Below are 22,378 nucleotides of genomic sequence, written 5' to 3' on the forward strand. Positions count from 1 at the left end.
GCCAATATGGTGAAACTTCTTCTCTACTAAAAATACAAAAATTAGCCGGGTGTGGTGGCTCACGCCTATAGTCCCAGCTACTTGGGAGGGTGAGATAGGAGAAGCACTTGAACCTGGAGGCGGAGGTTCCAGTGAGCTGAGATCACACCACTGCGCTCCAGGCTGGGCGACAGAGCGAGACTCCATCTTAAAAAAAAAAAGAAAAAAAAAATTATTGAGGCTTTTTTATGGGCCATTCTGGAGATTATTCCAGATGTATTTGAGAATTCTCCTCGTGTTGGGTGGAGTGTTCCATAGATACCTGTTATATCTACTTTTTATAGTGGTGTTGAAGTCTTCTATTTCATCATTGATCTTCTACTTATTGATTCTCTGCATTATTGCAAGTGAGGTATTAAAGTCTTCAAATTTTATTGTTGAATTTTCTATTTCTCCCTCCAATTCTGGTACATTTCACTTCATATATTCTTAGTCTCTGTTGTTAGGTGTGTATGTGATTGTCATATTTTCTGGATGGATTGAGCCTTTTATCATCATAAAATATCACTATCTCTAATAATACTTTTATTTTATTTTATTTTATTTTATTTTTTTATTATTATTTTTTTTTTTCTGAGACGGAGTCTCGCTCTGTCACCCAGGCTGGAGTGCTGTGGCCGGATCTCAGCTCACTGCAAGCTCCGCCTCCCGGGTTCACGCCATTCTCCTGCCTCAGCCTCCCGCGTAGCTGGGACTACAGGCACTGCCACCTCGCCCGGCTAGTTTTTTGTAGTTTTAGTAGAAACGGGGTTTCACCGTGTTAGCCAGGATGGTCTCGATCTCCTGACCTCGTGATCCGCCCGTCTCGGCCTCCCAAAGTGCTGGGATTACAGGCTTGAGCCACCGTGCCTGGCCAATACTTTTTAAATAAAGTCTGTTTCATCTGATGTTACTATAGGCACACCAGCTCTTTTTTGTTACTGTTTATATGGTGTGGTTTTTTTCATCCTTTTAATTTCAACTTGTGTTTTGAATCTAAAGCATGTCTCTTGTTGACAACATATAGTTAGATCAGGTTTTTAAATCTATTCTGCCAGTTGCTGCCTTTGGACTGTTTATTCCATTTATGTTTAATTACTAACAAGATAGAATTTGTGTCTGGCATTTTGTTCTTTATTGTCTATACATCACATCTTTTGTTCCTGTATTTTTCATTACTGCCTTCTTTTGTGTTGAGTAAATATTTTATAATGTCCTATTTTAATCCCTTTTTTATTATACTATATTTTTTTAGTAACTTTCTTAGGTTGGTTATCTTTAGGATTATAATTAGCACCTTAATTTAAAACGACCTACTTTGAATTAATACCAATTTAATTTTAATAGTATACCAAAACCTTACTCCAATATAGCTCTGTTTCCTCTTGCCTCCTTATGCTGTCATTGTCATACAGAATACATCTTCCATATTGTAAGTCCATCAGCACAGATCTGTGATTATTATTTATTAGTTGTCTTTTAAATCAGATAGAAGAGTTAAAACAAAACACATTTTATACTGTCTCATAATTACCAATATAGCTATTTTTATCAGACTCTCATTTCTTCATGTTGGAAACCAAAAATAAAATTTGAAGACCCTCCCCAACTATCTAAATGGGCTTCCTTCTCTAGGCCAGGGCGCTCTAAATTTAACCTGAAAGACTGGTTCAGGCCATGATGGGAAGTGGGGGTCCAACACGCCTCTTTACACCCTACCGCATTAACATCAACATGGATGTTAATGGACCTTCAGTCTGATAAGAAGAAACACTATCTATCCTCTGACGCCTGCTACCTGGAGGCTTCGTCTGCATGATAAAATTTGGTCTCTGCAACCTCTTACAACCCAGATATTGCTTACTATTCATAATAACTCTTTCAACCAATTGCCAATCAGAAAAATCTGAAATCTACCTGTAACCTGGAAGCCTGCACTTCGAGTTCTTAGAATTTGACTCTTCTTCAACAATGTGGATTTGAATTCCTATGTAGTATCCTTCTATTTTAGCATAAAGGACTCCCTTTAGTATTTCTTACTGGGCAGATGTACTAATGACAGATTTTCTCAATTATACATTGTTATTATTTATGTAATTTTGTTTTTCAAAGAAGCTGTAAGAAGTGTATAATTTATATCATTTGTTATATTAACCCTGTTATTCACCATTTTTTGTTCTCTTTATTTGTTCCTATGGGTTCAAGTTACCATCCAATGTTACTTTCTTACTGTAATATAGCTTTGCTGTCACCCGCTTCCTATTATGCTGTTATTGGTAAACCTTATATTTCTGTATGTGATAGACTCAACAATATAATTCCATATTGAGTATCCCTAATCAGAAAATCCAAAGTTCAAAATGTTCCAGAAGCCAAAACTTTTTGAGCAGTGGCATGACACTCAAAAGGAATTGCTCACTGGAACATTTTGGATTTTCAGACTAGGGATGCGTAAATTCCAAAAAAAAAAAAAAAAATCAGAAATCCAAAACACTTCTGGTCTCAAGCTAAAGAATAAACCTGTACATAGAGTCTCACTCTCTTGCCCAGGCTAGAGTGCAGTGGCACCATCACAGCTCACTGCATTCTCAAACTCCTGGGCTCAAGGGATCCTTCCACCTCAGCCTCTCAAGTGTCTAGGACTACAAGCCCATACCACCATGCTTGGCTAGTTTTTTATTACTTCTTAGAGATGGGGTCTCGCTGTGTGCCAGGCTCGTCTTCAACTCCTGGGCTCAAGCATTCCTTTCACCTTGACCTCCCAGAGTGCTGGGATTACAGGTGTGAGCCACTGTACCCAGCCTACAATTGCTGTCTAAATCAAGAGAAAAAAGAAATACATGCTAAATTGTCTTTTGTAATTACATAATTATCTTTACTAGTACTCTTACTTTTTCTTGTGGATTTCAGTTACTGTCTGGGGTACTTTCAGCTTGTAGAGCTTTTTTGTGTGTTTTCTGTAAGGCGATTTGCATTAAATTTTCTCATTCCCCCCCCCACCCTGGGAATGTCTTAATTTTCAACAGATAATTTTGCTGGATGTAGAATTCTTGGTCAACTTCCTTTCAGTACTTTGAATGTCATTAGCTGCTTTCTGGCCTCCATGATACTTGGTGAGAAGTCAGCAGTTGATCTTACTGAAATTGCCTTGTATGTAATTAATGATTTTCTGTAACTGCTTTAAACATTCTCTTTTTCATCTTTTTCAGTGGTTTATTATATGTCTAGGTGTGAATCTCTTTGAGTTTATTCTTCTTGGAGTTCTTAAAGCTTCTTGGAAATCTTCTAGCTGTTATTTTCTTCAATATTCTTTCTGCTCCTTTCTTCTGTCTTCTGGGACTCCTATTATACGTGTGTTGGTATACCTGTTAGTGTGCCACAAGCCTCTGAGGTTCTGTTCATGTTTCTTCTTTTTCTGTTTCTCAGATGGGACAATCTCAGTTGACATCTTTAAGTTCAATAATTCTTTTTTCTGCCTATTCATGTCTGCTCTTAATCCCTTCTAGTGAATTTTTTATTTCAATTTTTGTACTTTGTAACTCCAGATTTGCTACTTGCTTAATTTTTATAATTTCTGTGTCTTTACTGGTGTTCTCTGGTGAGACATTGTTCTCATAATTTAGTTTTGTGGACATCATTTCTTTTAGTTCTTTAGAATTTCACATGGCTTATTTAAGCTATTTGTCTTGTTAGTCCAACATCTGGGCTTTTTCCCAGAATGGTTTCTATTGACTGCTTTTTTCATGTGTATGGGCCATAGTTTCCTGTTTCTTTGCATGTCCTTTTTTTGTTGAAAGTAGACATGTAAAGTCATATAATGGGGCAGTTCTGGAAATGAGATTTTCCCACACAGCCCCAGGATTTATTGGTCATTGTCACTGTTTGTTTAGTGACTTTCCAGAACTAATTCTCTGATTTATATCCTTTGTTGTATGAAGCCACTGAAGCCTCTGCTCAGTTAACTAGCAGCTTTGATATCTCTTCAACCAGTACGTCTTCCACCCTTTGCGGAAGGGCTCTGCACATCTTCAGCACTCAGCATTGTTGACAACTCTGCCTTAGCCTTCACTTCATTCTAGCACAGAGCCTCAAGATCAGCCAGAGATGAGATAATAGGACCTTCTCAGGCCTCCTCTGTGCATGCATATAGCCCTATGCACGTGTATGGCCTTCCCAATCCCCAGGAATGTGTCAGAGCTCTTTATAGCCCCCTGTGGACATCGTATTCCCCAGGTTTCCTTTTAAGTTTGTGGCCTGCATCCAGTTTGCCCTGACTGGGATAGCTGCCTGAGGCGGCAGCCAATGCTAAATAATTGCTGTTGATTGTTTCCAACAAATCCCCTGGGGATAGAGCTTTTCTCACTGGGCTCGGAGGTTAGTAGAAGATAAGCTATGAGCGGGGCTCTTTTAGGAGCTACCAGACAGGTCAAATAGCAGCAGTTCCCTGTGGGGTGTTTGAGGAACTCTAAATTAATTCTGCTCTCTCCAGTGGCTGCAGGTTAATGGCTTTACAGCTACTGTGGTTATGAGGCTGCTTTGTAATGCGAAGCCAGGGAAAGGGAGATGAGAATAAGACAAATTAAAGCAGCATGAGGTTTGTTGTTCTTACTGAGATTTAGCCATTTTTCTTGAATATACACTCCTCAGATTGTTTTAAGAGCTTGATTACCTTCCAAAGTTCTGAAAAAGTTGGTTTTGATAATTTTTGCCAGTGTTCTTGTTGCTTCTATGGATGAATAGATTTTGGAGGCCCTTACGCTGCCATTTTGAAAGCACTTCCAAGAGGTTAGTTGTAAATACTTGTAAAGAATTTGTCATGACCTTCTGTAGAGGATATAATCTTAATTTGAGTTACGGCTCTCGATTAGAACCAAAGCACATACCAAGCAATCAGTATTTATTGATGTTCCGAGATCATCATCAAAGAAAGATTGTCTTATTACACTTGCTTTAATGCAGTCGCTGATCCAGTCGTGTGAACAGATGAAGATTCAATTAAAAAGTAGTTCTGACTCTGCCTGGAACTGCCTCAGACGGTGGGAAAATGGAATCAATACACAGAGCATTCTTCATTCTCTTCTGCATAGAACTGACTCTCATGCGAATTCACAGAAGGGAGAGCATTTATGTTAGAAAAGTCAGAGGTAGCTTCGTAAAGGGAAGTAGACCTCGAACACAATCTTGAAGGATAAATGGTGTGAATAAATCGGAGGAAGACCAGTATAGGCTGTGGCATGACATTAGCATCAAGGAGGAAGACAGCACCACAGAGACGTGCCCTTTTGCTTTAGAGAGTTTTTGTTTTTTTACTGTGGAATAAAATGAAAATTAAAGGTAAATAGAAGTGGCAGCTGATTAGTCCAGAGTCCATTAGGCATTCATTAAATATTTATAAATTAAGAGTTAGAAAAAAGTAAATGCTGTGTTTTGGCAACCTTTAAATTATTTTGCAGATAGGATTTGAAGTTGACAGATTAATTTCTGCTAAATCACAGTTTTTGGTGTTAAATATGTGAAATTTTCCAATTTTTTAGGTGTCATTTGCCTATGCTGTATATTGGATTAGAATATGGTTTGACCAATAACTCAAAACTAGCTGAAAGGTTCTTCAGCCAAGCTCTGAGCATTGCACCGGAAGACCCTTTTGTTATGCATGAGGTCGGCGTGGTTGCATTTCAGAATGGAGAGTAAGTACTGGAAGACTAGAAACCCTTCTGTTAACTAGTGATTGTAAATAGAGTAGACAGTTACTAGAGTTAACTGACCAAAGTGCCTCTTCAGTAGATTTGTACTGTTAAGTGTTCTGTTTTAGGAGAAGGAGATAGAAAAAAGAGAGAAACTGTTATCTTGGATTTCCTTAAAAATTCTAAAACCAGGTTTTGGTCTTTTTTGACCTGAGCTACCACTTGTTTTCTTACATGATTGGACAATTCAGATTACACATACCCCACAGTGTGGCTGGGAGCACTGTGGAATCCTTAGTTATCTCTGTGTTGATAAGGAGTTGAATTTATGTATTTGAGAAAGATTTGACATGGTTTTTGAAACAAAAGTGTTTTCTATTTAGTTACTAGTAAGTCAGAAAATTTAAGTAATTAGAATGACCCAATCTCTGAGTTTCCTGGTCAGTGGAGGCTTTACTGTACCCTAGGATATCTGTGGAATAAGTGATTTGGTGTTACACTCAAAGAGAAAAATGTCTATAATCCTTTGCATTGCAATGATAGACAAATTTTAAACTGGTAAATTAGTTTTAGTTTTTTTTGTTTTTGTTTTTGTTTTGAGATGTAGTCTCGCTCTGTCACCCAGGCTAGATAGAGTGCAGTGGCGCAATCTCAGCTCACTGCATTCTCTGTCTCCCGGGTTCAAGCGATTCTCCTGCCTCAGCCTCCTGAGTAGCTGGGATTACAGGTGCCTGCCACCACGCCCGGCTGATTTTTTTATTTTTAGTAGAGACGGGGTTTCACCATGTTGGTCAGGCTGGTCTCAAACTCCTGACCTCGTGATCCGCCTGCCTCAGCCTCCCAAAGTGCTGGGATTACAGGCGTGAGCCTCCACGCCCGGCCGTAAATTAGTATTAATACTACTGCAGTGTCATTTATGGCATGTATGTGTTCTAAAAAATGGGTTATCTAGGTATTTTTTTAAAGCTTGAAGCTTTAAAATAGTAATCTTTTAATATAATACAGTAATCATCAGTATTTGCAAATTTGCCTACTCACTAAAATTTATTTGTAACCCCCAAATCAGTTCCTGAGGTGCTTTCCTAGCCGTTGGCAGACATGCCCACGGCTGGGAGAAAGCTGGGTCTCCTGGCACACACATTTCCAGCTGGAGTCTAAGAAGGCAACGCTCTGCCTTTTCTCCCAGTTCAACTATAAACCAGTGTACTTTTTGTGGTCTATTTAGTGCCACAGTTTTCACATTTTTGTGCTTTTTGTTGGTTATTTCACTGTTTTGAAATAATCCCCAAGCTTAGTGAAATGCTGTCTCGTGTTAATTGTGATGTATCTGACAGAGGAAACACGTGTTAGAGAAGCCTCATTCAGGCAGGCATCAGTTACAGTGCTGCTGGCCCTGACTTCAACATTGATGAATCAACAGGATGTACCAAATAAGACGTCTTTAAACAGACACACACATAAAACAAGGTTACGCATTGATCGATTAGAGAAAATGTTACCAGAGAGTTGCAGGAATCTAACTGTGTTTCCCCTGGGAGCCGCGGTTCAATATTTGCTAACTCAGTGTGCACAGTGACTTTATAGAACATAACTACTGTGGTTGGGTGCAGTGGCTCGCGCCTGTAATCCCAGCACTTTGGGAGGCCAAGACGGGCATGTTGCTTGAGGCCAGGAGTTTGAGACCAGCATGTGCAACATGGCGAAACTGTCTCTACTAAAAATACAGAAATTAGCTGGGGATGGTGTTGTACGCCTGTAATCCCAGCTGTGTCAAGAGGCTGAGGCACAAGAATCACTTGAACCCGGGAGGCAGAGGTTACAGTGAGCTGAGATCGCACCACTGCACTCCAGCCTAGGTGACAGAGTGAGACTCTTAAAAATATATATATATAAATACTACATCTCCCAAAATCTTGAAATCTTGAACTCTTGATATTAATGCCATAAAATTAATCATTTGTGACTTAACTTTGAATTTTTATAATTATTTCCAGCAGTTTACCCCATTGCATTTTAGTACTACTAGAAGATAATCCACAGTTTTTTAAAAGTTTATATTTGGTAATTTTGAATAATCTGCAACCTTTTTTCCGTTCATTTTAGATGGAAAACAGCCGAAAAATGGTTTCTTGATGCTTTGGAAAAAATTAAAGCAATTGGGAACGAGGTATTCTTTGTTGTATCTGTAAATACACACATACTACCACGGAGTGTTTACTGTTAAATGAGGAAAATCTCATTGCCTTCAAAGATGATAAGCTGATATTTTCATAACAAGCAGCTATTAATGTTTGCATTGTCAGTTAACTGTTTTACCACATGGTAAGAAATGAGGTTTTTTTCCTAATTAAGAGGGCAAGTGTTGGGCCTTTGCTTCTTAAATGGGCTCTAGCTTTGAAATGGGAGAGGCATCAGAACAGATTGGATGATTATTTGAAGCTAGGAATAGTCGTTGGTTTGTGGAAACTATTGGGCACTGTAGCGCCTGATGTAACATTCCTTCTCGAACTTCAGAGAGCTTCTTTGACTGAAGGGCAAGTAAACTATAGCAGCAGGTCCCACCTCTGAAAGGATAGGGATGGGATAGGTATTACTGAAATTCACACCTTTTGTTGCTGTTATTGCATACTGAGTGTGTATTTGGGCCTTTCCATTTTAAAATATTTGACTGCTTCTGTTGCATGAACGATGTACCCCATGAATTGGCGCTTATGAGTTAACCTAACAATTATCAAGGAGGTGCATATGGCGATATGACTTAAAAGCAGTAACAATTTTAGATGCCATAAACTTGCGTAGGTAAGAGATGTGCATGATGCTCTTCTGTTTCACCCGTGCCTGTTTTGTTTCGCTCTATTCTGATTTTCGCTTCTCGGCTTCCTGCTGTTCCTGTTTGTGCACACCTGCCCACAGTTTTCTTCTCCCTTGGCTGTTAGCTCTCTCTGCTGTTACAGACACAGCTTTGCCTTCCTGCCTAGCGATCTGCCTGTCCCCATAGACACAGCTTTGTCTACTTTGGTCTCTCATGTCATCTGAACTTATAAACACTATTCCTGTGTTTGCACATGCATGTATATAGAGCAGGTGCCTCTGCCGCATAGTCTTGGTTAGTTCTGGATAATCCAAGTGTTTTGTTAATAGGGGATTGCCACTTGCCACCTTGTCAGTGTTCAGACGGGCTTAGCAGCATCAGCATCGCCTAGAAGCCTGCCAGAAGTGCAGAATCTCACACCAACTGAATCAAAATCTGCAGTTTTAGCAAGATCCCCAGGGGATTATCATGCACAGAAAAGTTTGAGAAGCACTTTCCTAAACCATACTTTAGGTTCAACTGAACCTGTATTCTTTGATGATTAAGAGGCAGTAAATTTAGAGTCTTACAGAAATTTAATGGTTTTAAGTATGAAAGCACAATACTATTGAAATGTCAAAATGCCCATTAAAAAGCTATACGAAGAGGGGGAAAATACTGACTTTATTAGAAACTGCGGCAAATGTTAAAATAAAGAGAAATAGTCATGCCTAAGAGTCATTAAATGATTTTTCATTCACATGGGCTGTGCCTCCTAGAATTGGTCTCAATAGAGTTAGAGAATCTGTGGCTCGGGTCTGTTCATTCATTTAGTTGACATATATTTAATAAGCCATAGGCTCTGAGCTAGGCGTTGGGATGCAGCGGGCAATGAGTTTACTATTGCCTGACCTCAGATCAACTGGGGAATGTAAATAAGTAAATTGATGGTGAAATACGGTACAATTGAGGAACTAAAGGTGCCCACAGAGAAAGGCAGTTCACCCAGAAATGAGCCTTTTGCATACACCTCAGTCCTGAAAGTCATCACACATTAGCCAGGCAAAAATTAGGGCAAGGGTATTTCAGTATTTGCAAAAATTGGAGCTAATTCAGTATGACTTGGATTTTGAGTTCACAGAGAATGTTAAGGAGTGGGTCAAGAGGGTTAAGTGTGGGTCACTAAGGGCCCAGAACGAAAGAGTTTGTACCTTATCCTGAGGAGAATGGGAATACAAAAGGGATTTAAGAAGGAAACAATCTGGTCAGACTTTTATGATTGGGGCCCAGATTTGACTCTGTTAATGAGGAAGGTGAGGATTACATAGGTTGGAGTTATGCCTAGCAATTAGAAGGAACCAGGCCTGGTGTGCTTCATGGAAGGGTCAGAGGGGATGGGGGTACCATTCACTGACTGGAGGGGCACTCAGCAGCAGTTAGGTCAGGGGCTGGGATGGCCAGGCAGAGACGGGTGTGGTGTGTAGCACACCGAACTTAAAGTGCTTGTAACATTTCCAAGTGGAAGTATTTAGCAGGCAGATGGATAGAGAGGTCTGGTGATTGAGGGAATGCTCTGAGCTGCAGATACTCATTTGAACTCCAGCAGGGACAGGCTCTTGGATCAACTTGTCCTAATGATAACAGAGTCCTCAGAAGTCTCCTAGTAGGGAAGAAAGGAAGATAGATAAGCCAGCAGTTACCCTGGCCTTGTGGTGTGCTGGAGGCACACACTGGGAGAGAGCCCAGCTTGCAAGGCGTGAAATAATTCAGTGCAAACAAATCAGGCTGAACCGTGACATATATAACTCGTGGGCTTGATGTTGCTATGTTTTAGGTAACAGTTGACAAATGGGAACCTTTGTTGAACAACTTGGGGCATGTCTGCAGAAAACTTAAGTAAGTGAAGTAGAGCATTTTCAGAAATATACTTTGTGACTCAAAGTTTACTTAATTTTGAATACTTCGTCATATTTTTATTTCATGAGATCCACCAGCTTTCTTGTACTTGGCTGCTCAGGTATAATTAGCATCAAAATCAGTTTTTATTATTTATCTCTGTGGTGTAATTTTATTTTAGAAACATTGAGATTTTTACTTTTTTATATGAAAATTTAGTGTTCAAAATTAATTCAGAAGAATTAGGACAGTAAGATATAATTAAAATCCTATCTATATTCTAACTGTTTTCTGCTAGAGGTTTTGTGGTGTGATAAACAGGCAACAGTTGAAAAATGGGTTTTTTGGTTAAATAAGTCTGGGCAATTTTAGGTTACTCAAGATTTAACAAGTGTTTCTGTTGCAGGATTTCTTTGAGTCTTTACTGTGTATTACAAGCTTATGGCATTTTCCAAAGTTTAATTGAGGATAAAACATTTTTTTCACAAAAGACTTTACAAGTCAAGTATTCCAGAGAACTTTGGGGAGCACTTTTCTAAGTAAATCTTTTGGACCTTAAAGCAATACACCTTGGCTGCTTTTATTTACCCCTGATATGGGACACTGTCACCATAAGAGGGGGGTGTGTGGGAAGGACACAGCCAGGAGGCACGGACTGAGGTTCTGGTTGCAGTGTCCCGCTAGACATCAAAAGGAATACAGCAGACATCCCTGCAGGAGTGCCCTTGGCCGGAGGAGGGAGCAGGCCTGGAAGATGCATTTAGAGGGCATATTGAGATGCGTGAGAGTAGGTGTGGAGGACGTTCAGCAGTCTAGACTGCTATTGTTATCGAGATAGTGTTTCTTGGGTGTTGATATGGATGAACTCATCTTAGACTTAGGGATTTAGTGCTTTGACTGTGGCCAGTGATTGTGTTCTCCCCCACAGAAAGTACGCCGAGGCCTTGGATTACCACCGCCAGGCACTGGTGTTGATTCCTCAGAACGCATCCACTTACTCTGCTATTGGATATATCCACAGTCTGATGGGCAACTTTGAAAATGCTGTGGACTACTTCCACACAGTATGTCTTTTCTTTGTACCTAATTTTAAATCTGGTTGACACTGACCACTTCCTTTTTTGAAATATTTTTTCTAGGTAATATTTACTTTCTATTTTAATAATCTTTAGGCAACCTTACGTTTTATTCTTTTCTTTGCAGAGCAAAGCATGTAGGTGTTGTACAGTACTCATCACATTAGAAACAAACATAAGTCCTGTCCTCAGGGTTTGCAGGGAAGTGCGCAGGTGCCCAGCGGCACTCGCCAGTGATCTGAGTGCTGAGCACAGCGTTATCTGTCCACATAGGCCCTTTGGGAACTCCCAGTCTTTCTGTTGATGACTTTTACAATTAATCCGCTTAGATCACTTTAGTAGATGAACAAAACAGTCTGTGCAGTCATCACAAGGAAAGAACCTTTCCTTAATCCATGTACCATATTCCATCAAATTTAAGACACCATGAGTAAGCAGGATGACCATAAAGAAAAAAGTGCTGCCAATTAAACTTTAACATAATTTTTTCCTGTCACTTAATTTTTTTGTATTTAGAGAAAATATTCTTGAACATATTTAGGCAGATTTGTATTACTCTAGTACATACCTAGAAATGTACATGTAAGTGAAATAAATGGTTGCAATATTCAACCCAGAGGGCCAGTATCTGTGTTTTCCCAAAATAGTGCCCTGATGCTAGCACACATACCCAGTTCCTGACTCTGGGTTTCCTCCCAGGCACAGACACCTGCTTTCCAACTCTCTCTCTCTCATCCCTCAGTCTGCTGAAGTGTCAATGGAGGATTTTCAGAAAACCACAATCCCCATATCTGTTTAAGTGTTCCTCACATGGTTTGTGATCTAGTCTGTGCTGCCAACATAACCACCAAGTCCGTGCTGCCCAGGCAGGTTTTACCTACGTCACAGCGGTGGCTGGTTGATGGCAGTAATAGGAAACCACAGGTAAAAGGGAAGAAGTGTTCGAATTTGAGAAAATGTGGGTCTTAGAATCAGTGAACTAATGCTATTTGGAAAAAGAGATAAAATATGAGAAAATGTATCAAAGATAAACTCATGAGCGGTTTGTAACTGATTTTCAGGAGTTCATTAGAGATTTTGAGGTTAGATGAAGTCGTGAAGGTACCATGATGGTCACCAGAGCACTAAGCTCGTCAGAAGTTTGGACTAAGCACATTTTCTAGTCCTGTATAATCTTTTAAATATGTATATTTGAGTGTTCTATAATTTACCTTTCTTCTGAGATCTGATTAATACAGAAGGCTCGGCTGGGCACGTTGGCTCACGCCTGTAATACCAGCACTTTGGGAGGCTGAGGCGGGCAGATCACGAGGTCAAGAGATCAAGACCATCCTGACCAATATGGTGAAACCCCGTCTCTACTAAAAATACAAAAATCAGCTGGGCACGTGCCTATAGTCCCAGCTACTAGCCCTGTGCCTCAGTCCCAGGCTGAGGCAGGAGACTTGCTTGAACCCAGGAGGCGGAGGTTGCAGTGAGCTGAGATCATGCCACTGCACTCCAGACTGGCGATAGAGTGAGACTGTGTCTGAAAACAAACAAACAAACAAATACAGAGGCTCAGAGAACTCTGTATGGAGATAGAACCTGTTTTTTCTTTTGAGATAGAATTTTGCTTTGTTGCCCAGGCTAGAGTGCAGTGGTGCGATCTTGGCTCACTGCAGCCTCCACCTCCCAGCAATTTTCCTGCCTCAGCCTCCCAAGTAGCTGGAATTACAGGCACCTGCCACCATGCCCGGCTAATTTTTGTATTTTTTATTAGAGACGGGGTTTCACCATGTTGGCAAGGCTGGTCTGGAACTCCTGACCCCAGGTGATCCACCCGCCTAGGCCTCCCAAAGTGCTGCGATTACAGGCATGAGCCACTGTGCCCAGTTGAGATAGAACTTTTTAAAAAATCTTTTTTGGTGCAGGTTTCCAGCATAAGAAAATAGAATAGTGTGATGAACCTCCATGACCCATAACCAACTTCAACAGTCATCGGCTCATGGCCAGTCATCGGCTCGTGTAGTTCTGTCCCCACTAACAGTGCCACTTCCCCCACCCTGGATGCCCTGGAATATTTTGAAATGAATCAGTGTGGTAATATTTCTAAACAAAAGATAAGGAAATACATTTTCTTTTAATAACCATGCTGAATCTTTTATGGCAGGCCCTTGGTCTTAGGCGAGATGATACATTTTCTGTTACAATGCTTGGTCATTGCATCGAAATGTACATTGGTGATTCCGAAGCTTATATCGGTAAGATGATCATTATTCTTATTGGTATTGTACTCCATTTTTTAGGTTGTTATATGTCTCTGTTTATGTTTCTCATATTCTCATCTGAGGTTCCAAGTTTATCTTTCTAACCATTTATGCTGCATTAAAAACAAGAAACTCCATTTATTTTATTGGAACAATGCTGTGGGGAGTTAGTGACTCACCGAGGATGCATTCAGTTTAAAGTTGAATACTTGCTTGTGGAAAATACCGCTACAGAGTAAGTGTAAAGCACTTTGATAGAAGGATCCGTCTATTTCTATAATGGAAAAAGAAATCTTAGCAACATTTTTCTAATACACAATTGAAGGGGCTCTGTCATTATTTTCAATGCAGGGTATAACAATATAAATCTTTACATTTCAATGGAATGTTGAGATGCCATACATTTCCATAACTGAATAAGTAATAGTATAAGTTTGGATGGAATTGCTGTACTTGGGCACTCGTTTAGTTGTAAACATTACATGATAAGGAGGATGTGGTGAGGTTAAATCTTGAGATCTAGGATAGGAAAGTTGCAAGCCTGCTAACTCCCATTCCTACTAAAGTAATTTCTTTCTTTCTTTCTTTCTTTCTTTTTTTTTTTTTTTTTTTTTTTTTTTTTTTTTTTTTTTTTGAGACGGAGTTTCACTCTGTTGCCCAGGCTGGGGTGCAATGGCACGATCTTGGCTCACCACAACCCCTGCCTCCCGGATTTAAGCCATTCTCCCACCTCAGCCTCCCGAGTAGCTGGGATTACAGGCATGTGCCACCACGCCTAGCTAATTTTGTATTTTTAGTAGAGACTGGTCTTCTCCATGTTCAGGCCAGACTGGTCTTGAACTCCTGACCTCAGGTGATCCGCCTGCCTCAGCCTCTCAAAGTGTTGGGATAACAGGCATGAGCCACTGTGCCCGGCCCCTACTAAAGTAATTTCTGATGTAATTTCCCCAAAAGTCAAAAAGGTCAGGTAATGTGATAGAAAACAGAGCAGAGCCTTAGATTTTGAGAAGGACCTGTCTGCTTATGTGTCTTGGGGTTCCCTGAGGGAAACAGAGGTTTCTCCTAAAACGGGGTCTGTGGTGCCCTCTGGTTTTCCCAAGGAGCCCGAGGCTGTCAGAAATTACCTTGGGTCCTTTCATGTGGGCATCCAGAGTGGCAAGAAGACAGACTGGAGAAATAATCCAGTCAACTGAGAACAACAACAAAAAATGAGTAATACCCATTGTAAAGTAGGATAAACTGAAGCACATCACAGTTTAAACATGCATGTTCACATAGCGTTAAGCTCCACAGCTCACTCTCTTAACCATCCTGTAATTGTGCCTGCTCTATGCCCAGTCACTGATGCACTTGTGTGGTAGCTCATGGCACACTTAGCAAACAGCTTCCCTGTCCCCTTAGAACCTGGGTTTCATTTCTGGCTCTACAGCAGTATAAACAATTTTTCTCTGAGTGTGTTGGGTTCTATCCTATATGTCTCAAGTTTTATTAATATTACTGAATGTTATAGGGGGTTGTGATGTCTTTAATCCTTAGAAATATTAAACAATCTATAAATAAAGGAATGTATGAGGTTAAACAGTATTTAAATATCTATATGCTTTAAAACATTCAGGCAATGTATTGAGAAACACACCTAATAAACTGTAGTGAATCTACGCTGGATGAAAATTTGGAGAGTATCTCTTCAAAAGAAGCTATCTAGGCTGGGCGTGGTGGCTCACGCCTGTAATCCCAGCACTTTGGGAGGCCAAGGCAGGCAGAGGTCAGGAGGTCAAGACCCACCTGGCCAACATGGTGAAACCCTGCCCCTGCTAAAAAAAGAAAAACGAAAAACAGAACTAGCCAGGCATAGTGGCACACGTGTGTAGTCCCAGCTACTCGGGAGGCTGAGGCAGGAGAATCACTTGAACCCGGGAGCCAGAGGTTGCAGTGAGCCAAGATTGCGCCACTGTACTCCAGCCTGGGTGACAGAGCCCATCTCAAAAAGAAAAAAAAGCTATATATTGGTAGTTATGCATATTCTTATATATATTAACGGTATTTTACATGCTTATAACCTTAAAAATAATTGAAAAGTGTCAAAATTATATGCCTTATACATTTCTGTGGGTTTGAAAATGATACAATATAGGTTGTTTAAAGCAGTCACTAAAATGTATAAATTTCTAGATAATCACTAAAAAAGAAAGTTCATACCCAAAGTAGTAATACTAGGAATAAAAGAGGGCTCAACACTGCCTTTGGGAGAGGAAGGGTCCAGAGTGGTATGTTTTTAAAGTCCTCCTCCAGCCTGCCATGAAACATAGCTGGATTTTTCTCCTTGTCCTGTGTAACCTCCCTTAATTTATCATAGTTTACTGCCTTAGTTACTCTCTCATTCCTCCAAGGAGAACCTCAAGAAATTTAGGTAACACCAGAGTGTGGCCCCAGCCAGTTGCCCTCAGTTACCAAGGAGCAATTAGGTAGGAAATGGCCACTGAAAGACTGAAAACAAGAAAAGGACTTGGGTCCCTCATCCAAACTGGGCAGTGGTGGCCAGGCACTTCCACACGGAAATCTTTCACTTCACCAGAGTGTCCCCAGCCAGAGACCCGCAGTTGTCTCTGTGCTTAGGTGCTATCCACTGAGGGTCCCGAGTTGGAAAAGGGAAATAGAGAGGCGGGGAGTTCCCCTGTATAGAGCGGAGGGATCCCCACATGGCGATAGCTCCAGCTCATGCCCACAAATGAAGCCTCTCTAGAGAGGAAAAAGGGAAAAAAAGAAAAATAAATCCCAAAATTTCGGCTTACCGCCTGACTGGCTCACCAAAATATGTTACTGGTGTGGAAGGTCTTCACTACAAGTCGTCCAGGTTCTTGGCATGGTGAAAAAAGATTGAACAAAACACACAAAGCAGTGGAAGACTTAAGCATGGGTGTATTGAAGTGAAAGTACACGCCACACAGTGGGAGCCGGTTTGAGCAAGTAGCTGATGAGCCCCAGTTGGGGTTTAAGTACCCTTAGGGGTTTCCTGTTGGTTACACCCTATGCAAATGAAGAATTGGTCTGTGGCTAATCAGAGGCTGAAGTGAAGTTACACCCTATGCAAATGAAGACTGTGACCAATCAGAGGCTGAAGTGAAGGCGCCCTGTCTTTAGACCCTATTCTGCCTCAGTTAAGAAGCAAATAAAGGCGCTCAACATCATTACTTATCAGGGAAATGAAATGAAAACCATAGTGATGGTGTGTGCCTCTAGTGCCAGCTCCTCGGGGCTGAGGCTGGAGGATTACTGGAGCCCAGGAGATCAAAGCTGCAGCGATCACACCACTGCACTCCAGCCTGAGCAACAGAGTGAAAATCCTGTCTCAAAAAAGTAATATAAATAAAACCACAGTGAGAAACCAGCACACACCAACCAGGATGGCTAAAAGTACAGTATGTGGTGTTGGTGTGATGTGGAGCAACTGGGACTCTCACAGATTGACTACTAGTGGGTTACAAAAGGGTAAAGTCTTTTTGGGAAACTGCTTAACATCATAGTAAAGTTAAGCCTGTTACATCAGTTCTCCATTGCTGCCTAACCACTCCAAAAACCTTAACCAACAACGTATTATTTTTACAATTCTGTGGGTTGAGTGACCCATTTGCAGGTCTTCTCTAGGTTTACTCATGCAGCTGTGGTTAGCAGATACTTGACTGGGTAGATGGTCTAAAATGGTATCATTTTCCATTAGGGAGCTCAGCTTGGGTGCTAAGTCTCTCTCTCTGGGGCTTTCATCTTAGGTTTCTTTGTAGCACAATGTTCTCAGGGTTCTAAAGGACAAGAACCGAAGTTCAGGACCTCTTGAAAATTCAGTTGCACAACGTTCTGTTCCATCAGTACAAGTCTCATAAGCTCAGAGTCAATGTGGGAGGGGCTGTACCAGGGTGAGGGTGCTGGGAGGTGTGATTCATTGGGGTGGGTATGAGGGTGATGATTGACCATACTGATTCTGTGATGTAGCAGTTGTGCTCCCAGGTGTAAGCCCAACGGAAGCAAGTGCTTCTGTCCACTAAAGGTCACAAACAAGAGTATTCATAGCTTTATTCATAATAGCACCTAACTGGAAATGACTCAAACGTCCACCAGTAGGAGAGAGGAGAAATAAATTGTGGCATGTTCATACAGTGGAATACTATATTATTTGAAAGACTACTGAATCATTTAGAAACATGGATCAATTTCACAGATTTTTTTTAAATTTTTAATTATTACTATTTTTTTTTCTGAAAGGGAGTTTCAGTCGCCCAGGCTGGAGTGCAGTTGTGCAATCTCGGCTTACTGCAACCTCCGCCTTCTGGGTTCAAGCAATTCTCCTGCCTCAGCCTCCCGACTAGCTAGGATTACAGGCGCATGCCACCCCACCTAGCTAAGTTTTTGTATTTTTAGTAGAGGTGGGGTTTCACCATGTTGGCCAGGCTGGTCTCGAATTCCTGACCTCGGGTGATCCACCTGCCTCGGTCTCCCAGAGTGCCGGGATTACAGGCATGAGCCACCACACCTGGCAATCATAGATTTTTGACAAAAATATGAATATCTACTAATTACTTCCATTTATAAGATTAGTGTATTAGTCCATTCTTGCGCTACTATAAAGAAATACCTGAGCCTGGGTAATTTATAAGAAAAGAAATGTAATTGGCTCACAGTTCTGCAGGCTATCCAGGAAGCATGATGCTGGCATCTGCTTGGCTTCTGGGGAGGCCTCAGGAAACTGAAATCATGGCAGAAGGCTAAGTGGGGAGCCACCGCTTCACATATCCGGAACAGGAGTGATTGAGAAAGGGAGGAGGTGCTACACACTTCAAACAACCAGAACTGACTGTCACGAGAACAGCACCAACCATTCAGGAGAAACCACCCCCGTGATCCAGTCACCTCCCACCAGGCCCCATCTTCCAACATAGAGGATTACAATCCAACCTGAGATTTGGTGGGACACGGATCCAAACCATATCAATTAGTAATGAACAAAACTAATTGGTAGTGATAGAAAAGTCCGTACAGTGCTCATTTCAGGCTTGGGAAAGCTGGCAGTATTGACCAGGAGTGGACACAGGGTGGTATTACGGAGCTGTGCGTGTTCTGTGCCCTTCTGGCGGTGGTCATGTGGGATGCATGTATGTAGCGTTCATTCAGTCATGTGCTTAAGGAGATTCACACTTGACTCTTGGTTTTAGCTCAGTTTTAAAAAACAAATGTAAGCTCTGGTTTCCTAGAGATGTTGGGTTGAAACCTCAGCTCTGCCCCTCGGCAGCCCTGTGGCAAGAAAGGCAAGTCTGAGCCTTAGTTTCGTCATTTGTTCAAGGGAAATTCATAGGAAGCTAAATAAAGGCTGGAGAGTTGATAATGAGTCAGAGGGACGTCTCCTTGACCTTGCAGAAGAGATTTACCATTCATGTCATTTTTATCTTTAGAAGGTTTGCATGTCATTATCTGCCAAACTACCTCTTCCTGAAAGCTATTGGTTTGAACTGTGTAAAACTCATTTTATGTCGAATGATTGTAAATGATTGTACCTAATAATATCTGTTCAGATCTGTTCCAATTTATATTACCCTTAAGGTTTTAATATATGGGAAATGAATTTTATTTCATCGTGGCTTCTGTGGGCATAAGATTGGTGACTATACCCAGTGGGCACCGCAGTTTTTTTTTTTTTTGCGACGGAATCTAGCTGTGTCAGCCAGGCTGGAGTGCAGTGGCACGATCTCAGCTCACTGCAAGCTCCGCCTCCCAGGTTCATGCCATTCTCCTGCCTCAGCCTCCTGAGTAGCTGGGATTCCAGGCACCTACCACCACGCCCGGCTAATTTTTTTGTATTTTTTTTAGTAGAGACGGGGTTTCACCGTGTTAGCCAGGATGGTCTCGATCTCCCTGCCCACCTCGGCCTCCCAGAGTGCTGGGATTACAGGTGTGAGCCACCCCTCGCGGCCACACAATGCAGGTCTTATCTGGGGTAACAGCCGAGAAAAAAGTTGCCCACAGGCCTCATCCGTATTTAGGAGGCCTTGGAAATAGGGCAGCTGTTGAAACCCTGGAGCCGCAACTGCCTGTGCTTCTAAAAGTCTCCTGACACCTCCTTTGCAAATGGTGGAAAACAAATGAAAAAGAAGAAAAAGATTGGAATATTGTTTTCCTTCTGCTCTCAACTTGTGCTCTTAAAAGTATAATTTGACTTAAATGATAGAGATGGTATATAATGATGGAAATGATAAATGATGGAGTTTTATATTTTATTCTAAATCGTATAGTCTGAAATGATAGAGATGGTGTTATATAACAATAGAAATGATAAATGATGGAATTTCTTATTTTATTCTAATTATAGTATTTCTTTTTAGGAGCAGACATTAAAGACAAATTAAAATGTTATGACTTTGATGTGCATACAATGAAGACACTAAAAAACATTATTTCACCTCCGTGGGATTTCAGGGAATTTGAAGTAGAAAAACAGACTGCAGAAGAAACGGGGCTTACGCCATTGGAAACCTCAAGGAAAACTCCAGATTCCAGACCTTCCTTGGAAGAAACCTTTGAAATTGAAATGAATGAAAGTGACATGATGTTAGAGACGTCTATGTCAGACCACAGCACGTGACTCTAGTCAGTGGTCCTGGTCCCGCTGTCCCAGTGTAGGTTAGTATTCTCTCACATCCTCTCCATGGCTTAAGAACGTCCCACTTCCTAACGTGACTCCAAACTGCATCTCTACATTTAGGAACAGAGACCCGCCTTAAAAGACTGGATCGCACACCTTTGCAACAGATGTGTTCTGATTCTCTGAACCTACAAAATAGTTATACATAGTGGAATAAAGAAGGCAAACCATCTGTTACGTCTTTTTTTTATTTTTCTTTTCCAATAAACTTTTATTTTGGACTAATTTTAGATTTACAGAAAAATGGCAAGAGATAGTACAGAGAGCTTCTATGTGCCCCTCACCTAGTTTCCCCCATTGTTAACGTCTTACGTTACCATGGAATATTTGTCATGACTAAGAAACCAACATTGGTAGTTACCATTAACTAAAATCCAGACTTTATTTGGATTTCACCAGTTTTTCCCTAATGTCTGCTTTCTGTCCCAGAGTCCCATCCAGGCACACATTGCATTTAGTCATCCCATCTCCTTTGCGGTCTCTCGCCTGTGACAGTTCCTCAGACTTCCCTTGTTTCTCATGACCCTGACAGTTCTGAGTAGTACTGGCCAGGCAGTCTGAAGAATGTCCCTCCATTGGAGTTGGTCTGATGTTTCTGAAGCACCTTTCTCATCACATCCTGCTGGGTGGTTGTAACCACCACACCACCTATCCCAGGCAGTGCTGACCTTGGCCACCTGGTCACAGTGGTGTCTGCTAGGTTTCTCCACTGTCAAGTTCCTGTCTTTCCCTTTCCATACTCTGTGGGTTGAGGAGGTTTAAGCTCCAACCCCGGGGCCGGGCGCGGTGGCTCAAGCCTGTAATCCCAGCACTTTGGGAGGCCGAGACGGGTGGATCACGACGTCAGGAGATCGAGACCATCCTGGCTAACACGGTGAAACCCCGTCTCTACTAAAAGTACAAAAAACTAGCCGGGCGAGGTGGCGGGCGCCTGTGGTCCCAGCTACTCCGGAGGCTGAGGCAGGAGAATGGTGTAAACCCGGGAGGCAGAGCTTGCAGTGAGCTGAGATCCGGCCACTGCACTCCAGCCTGGGAGACAGAGCCAGACTCCGTCTCAAAATAAATAAATAAATAAATAAGCTCCAACCCCGGGAGAGAGCAGTATCTGTGCATGTTATTCTTCTTGAAGATTTGCTTCTCTCCTGTTTATTCAGTCATTTATCAGTATGGACTTGTGTACCTACAGGCATGTCTTGGGGACACTGCAGTTTTGGTTCCAAACTGGCGAAATAAAGCAAATATCACAATAAAACAAGTTTCACAAATTGTTTGGTTTCCCAGTACATATAAAAGTTACGTTTATACTGTAGTCTATTAAGTACGTAATAGCATTATGTCCAAAAAACAGTGTACATACCTTAATTTAAAAATACTTTCAGGAATTCGAGACCAGCCTGGCCAACATGGCAAAACCCTGTTTCTACTAAAATACAGAAATTAGCCGAGCGTGGTGGCACGTGCCTGTAATACCAGCTACTTGGGGGGCTGAGGCAGGAGAAGCACCTGAATCCCAGAGGCAGAGGTTGCAGTGAGCTGGACAGCACACCCACCACTGCACTCCAGCCTGGGCAACAGAGTGAGACTCCATCTAAAAAAAAAAAAAAACACTTTATTGTTAAAAAAATGCCTTTAACATTTAAGCCTTTAGCAAGTTGTAATCCTTTTGCTAACAGAGGGTCTTGCCTCCATGTGGATGGCTGATGATGATGGCTGCTGAAGGCTGGGGTGACTGGTAACTTCTTCAAATAAGACAGTGAAGTTTGCTGCATTGATTGACTCTTTGATGAAAGATTTCTCTGTAGCATGTGATGCTGTTTGACAACGTATCACAGTAGAACGTCTTTCAAAACTGGAGTTAATCCTCTCAAACCCCGATGCTGCTTTATTAGCTAAATGTATGGAATCTTCTAAATCCTTTGTTGTTGTTTCAACAATGTTCACAGTATCTTCACCAGGAGTAGATTCCGTTTTAAGAA

The 22,378-nt window shown here is 41.4% G+C and overlaps 1 protein-coding gene across 2 annotated transcripts in view; it reads left to right on the forward strand.

The window, feature by feature from the left end:
- CDC16 (cell division cycle 16) overlaps nucleotides 1-20,574 on the forward strand; it is a 39,984-nt gene extending 19,410 nt beyond the window's left edge. For both annotated transcript variants that reach the window (XM_017864454.1, XM_017864455.1), the window contains 6 exons: nucleotides 5,553-5,705; nucleotides 7,806-7,869; nucleotides 10,328-10,389; nucleotides 11,318-11,453; nucleotides 13,618-13,708; nucleotides 20,083-20,574. In XM_017864454.1, coding sequence (XP_017719943.1) covers nucleotides 5,553-5,705; nucleotides 7,806-7,869; nucleotides 10,328-10,389; nucleotides 11,318-11,453; nucleotides 13,618-13,708; nucleotides 20,083-20,342 — 766 coding nt within the window. In that variant the 3' untranslated portion in view covers nucleotides 20,343-20,574. The remainder of the gene's footprint in view (nucleotides 1-5,552; nucleotides 5,706-7,805; nucleotides 7,870-10,327; nucleotides 10,390-11,317; nucleotides 11,454-13,617; nucleotides 13,709-20,082) is intronic.
- The last annotated feature ends 1,804 nt before the right edge of the window (nucleotides 20,575-22,378 follow it).

Source organism: Rhinopithecus bieti, unplaced genomic scaffold, assembly GCF_001698545.2.
Source record: "Rhinopithecus bieti isolate Rb0 unplaced genomic scaffold, ASM169854v2 scaffold_77048, whole genome shotgun sequence".
Taxonomy (NCBI): domain Eukaryota; kingdom Metazoa; phylum Chordata; class Mammalia; order Primates; family Cercopithecidae; genus Rhinopithecus; species Rhinopithecus bieti.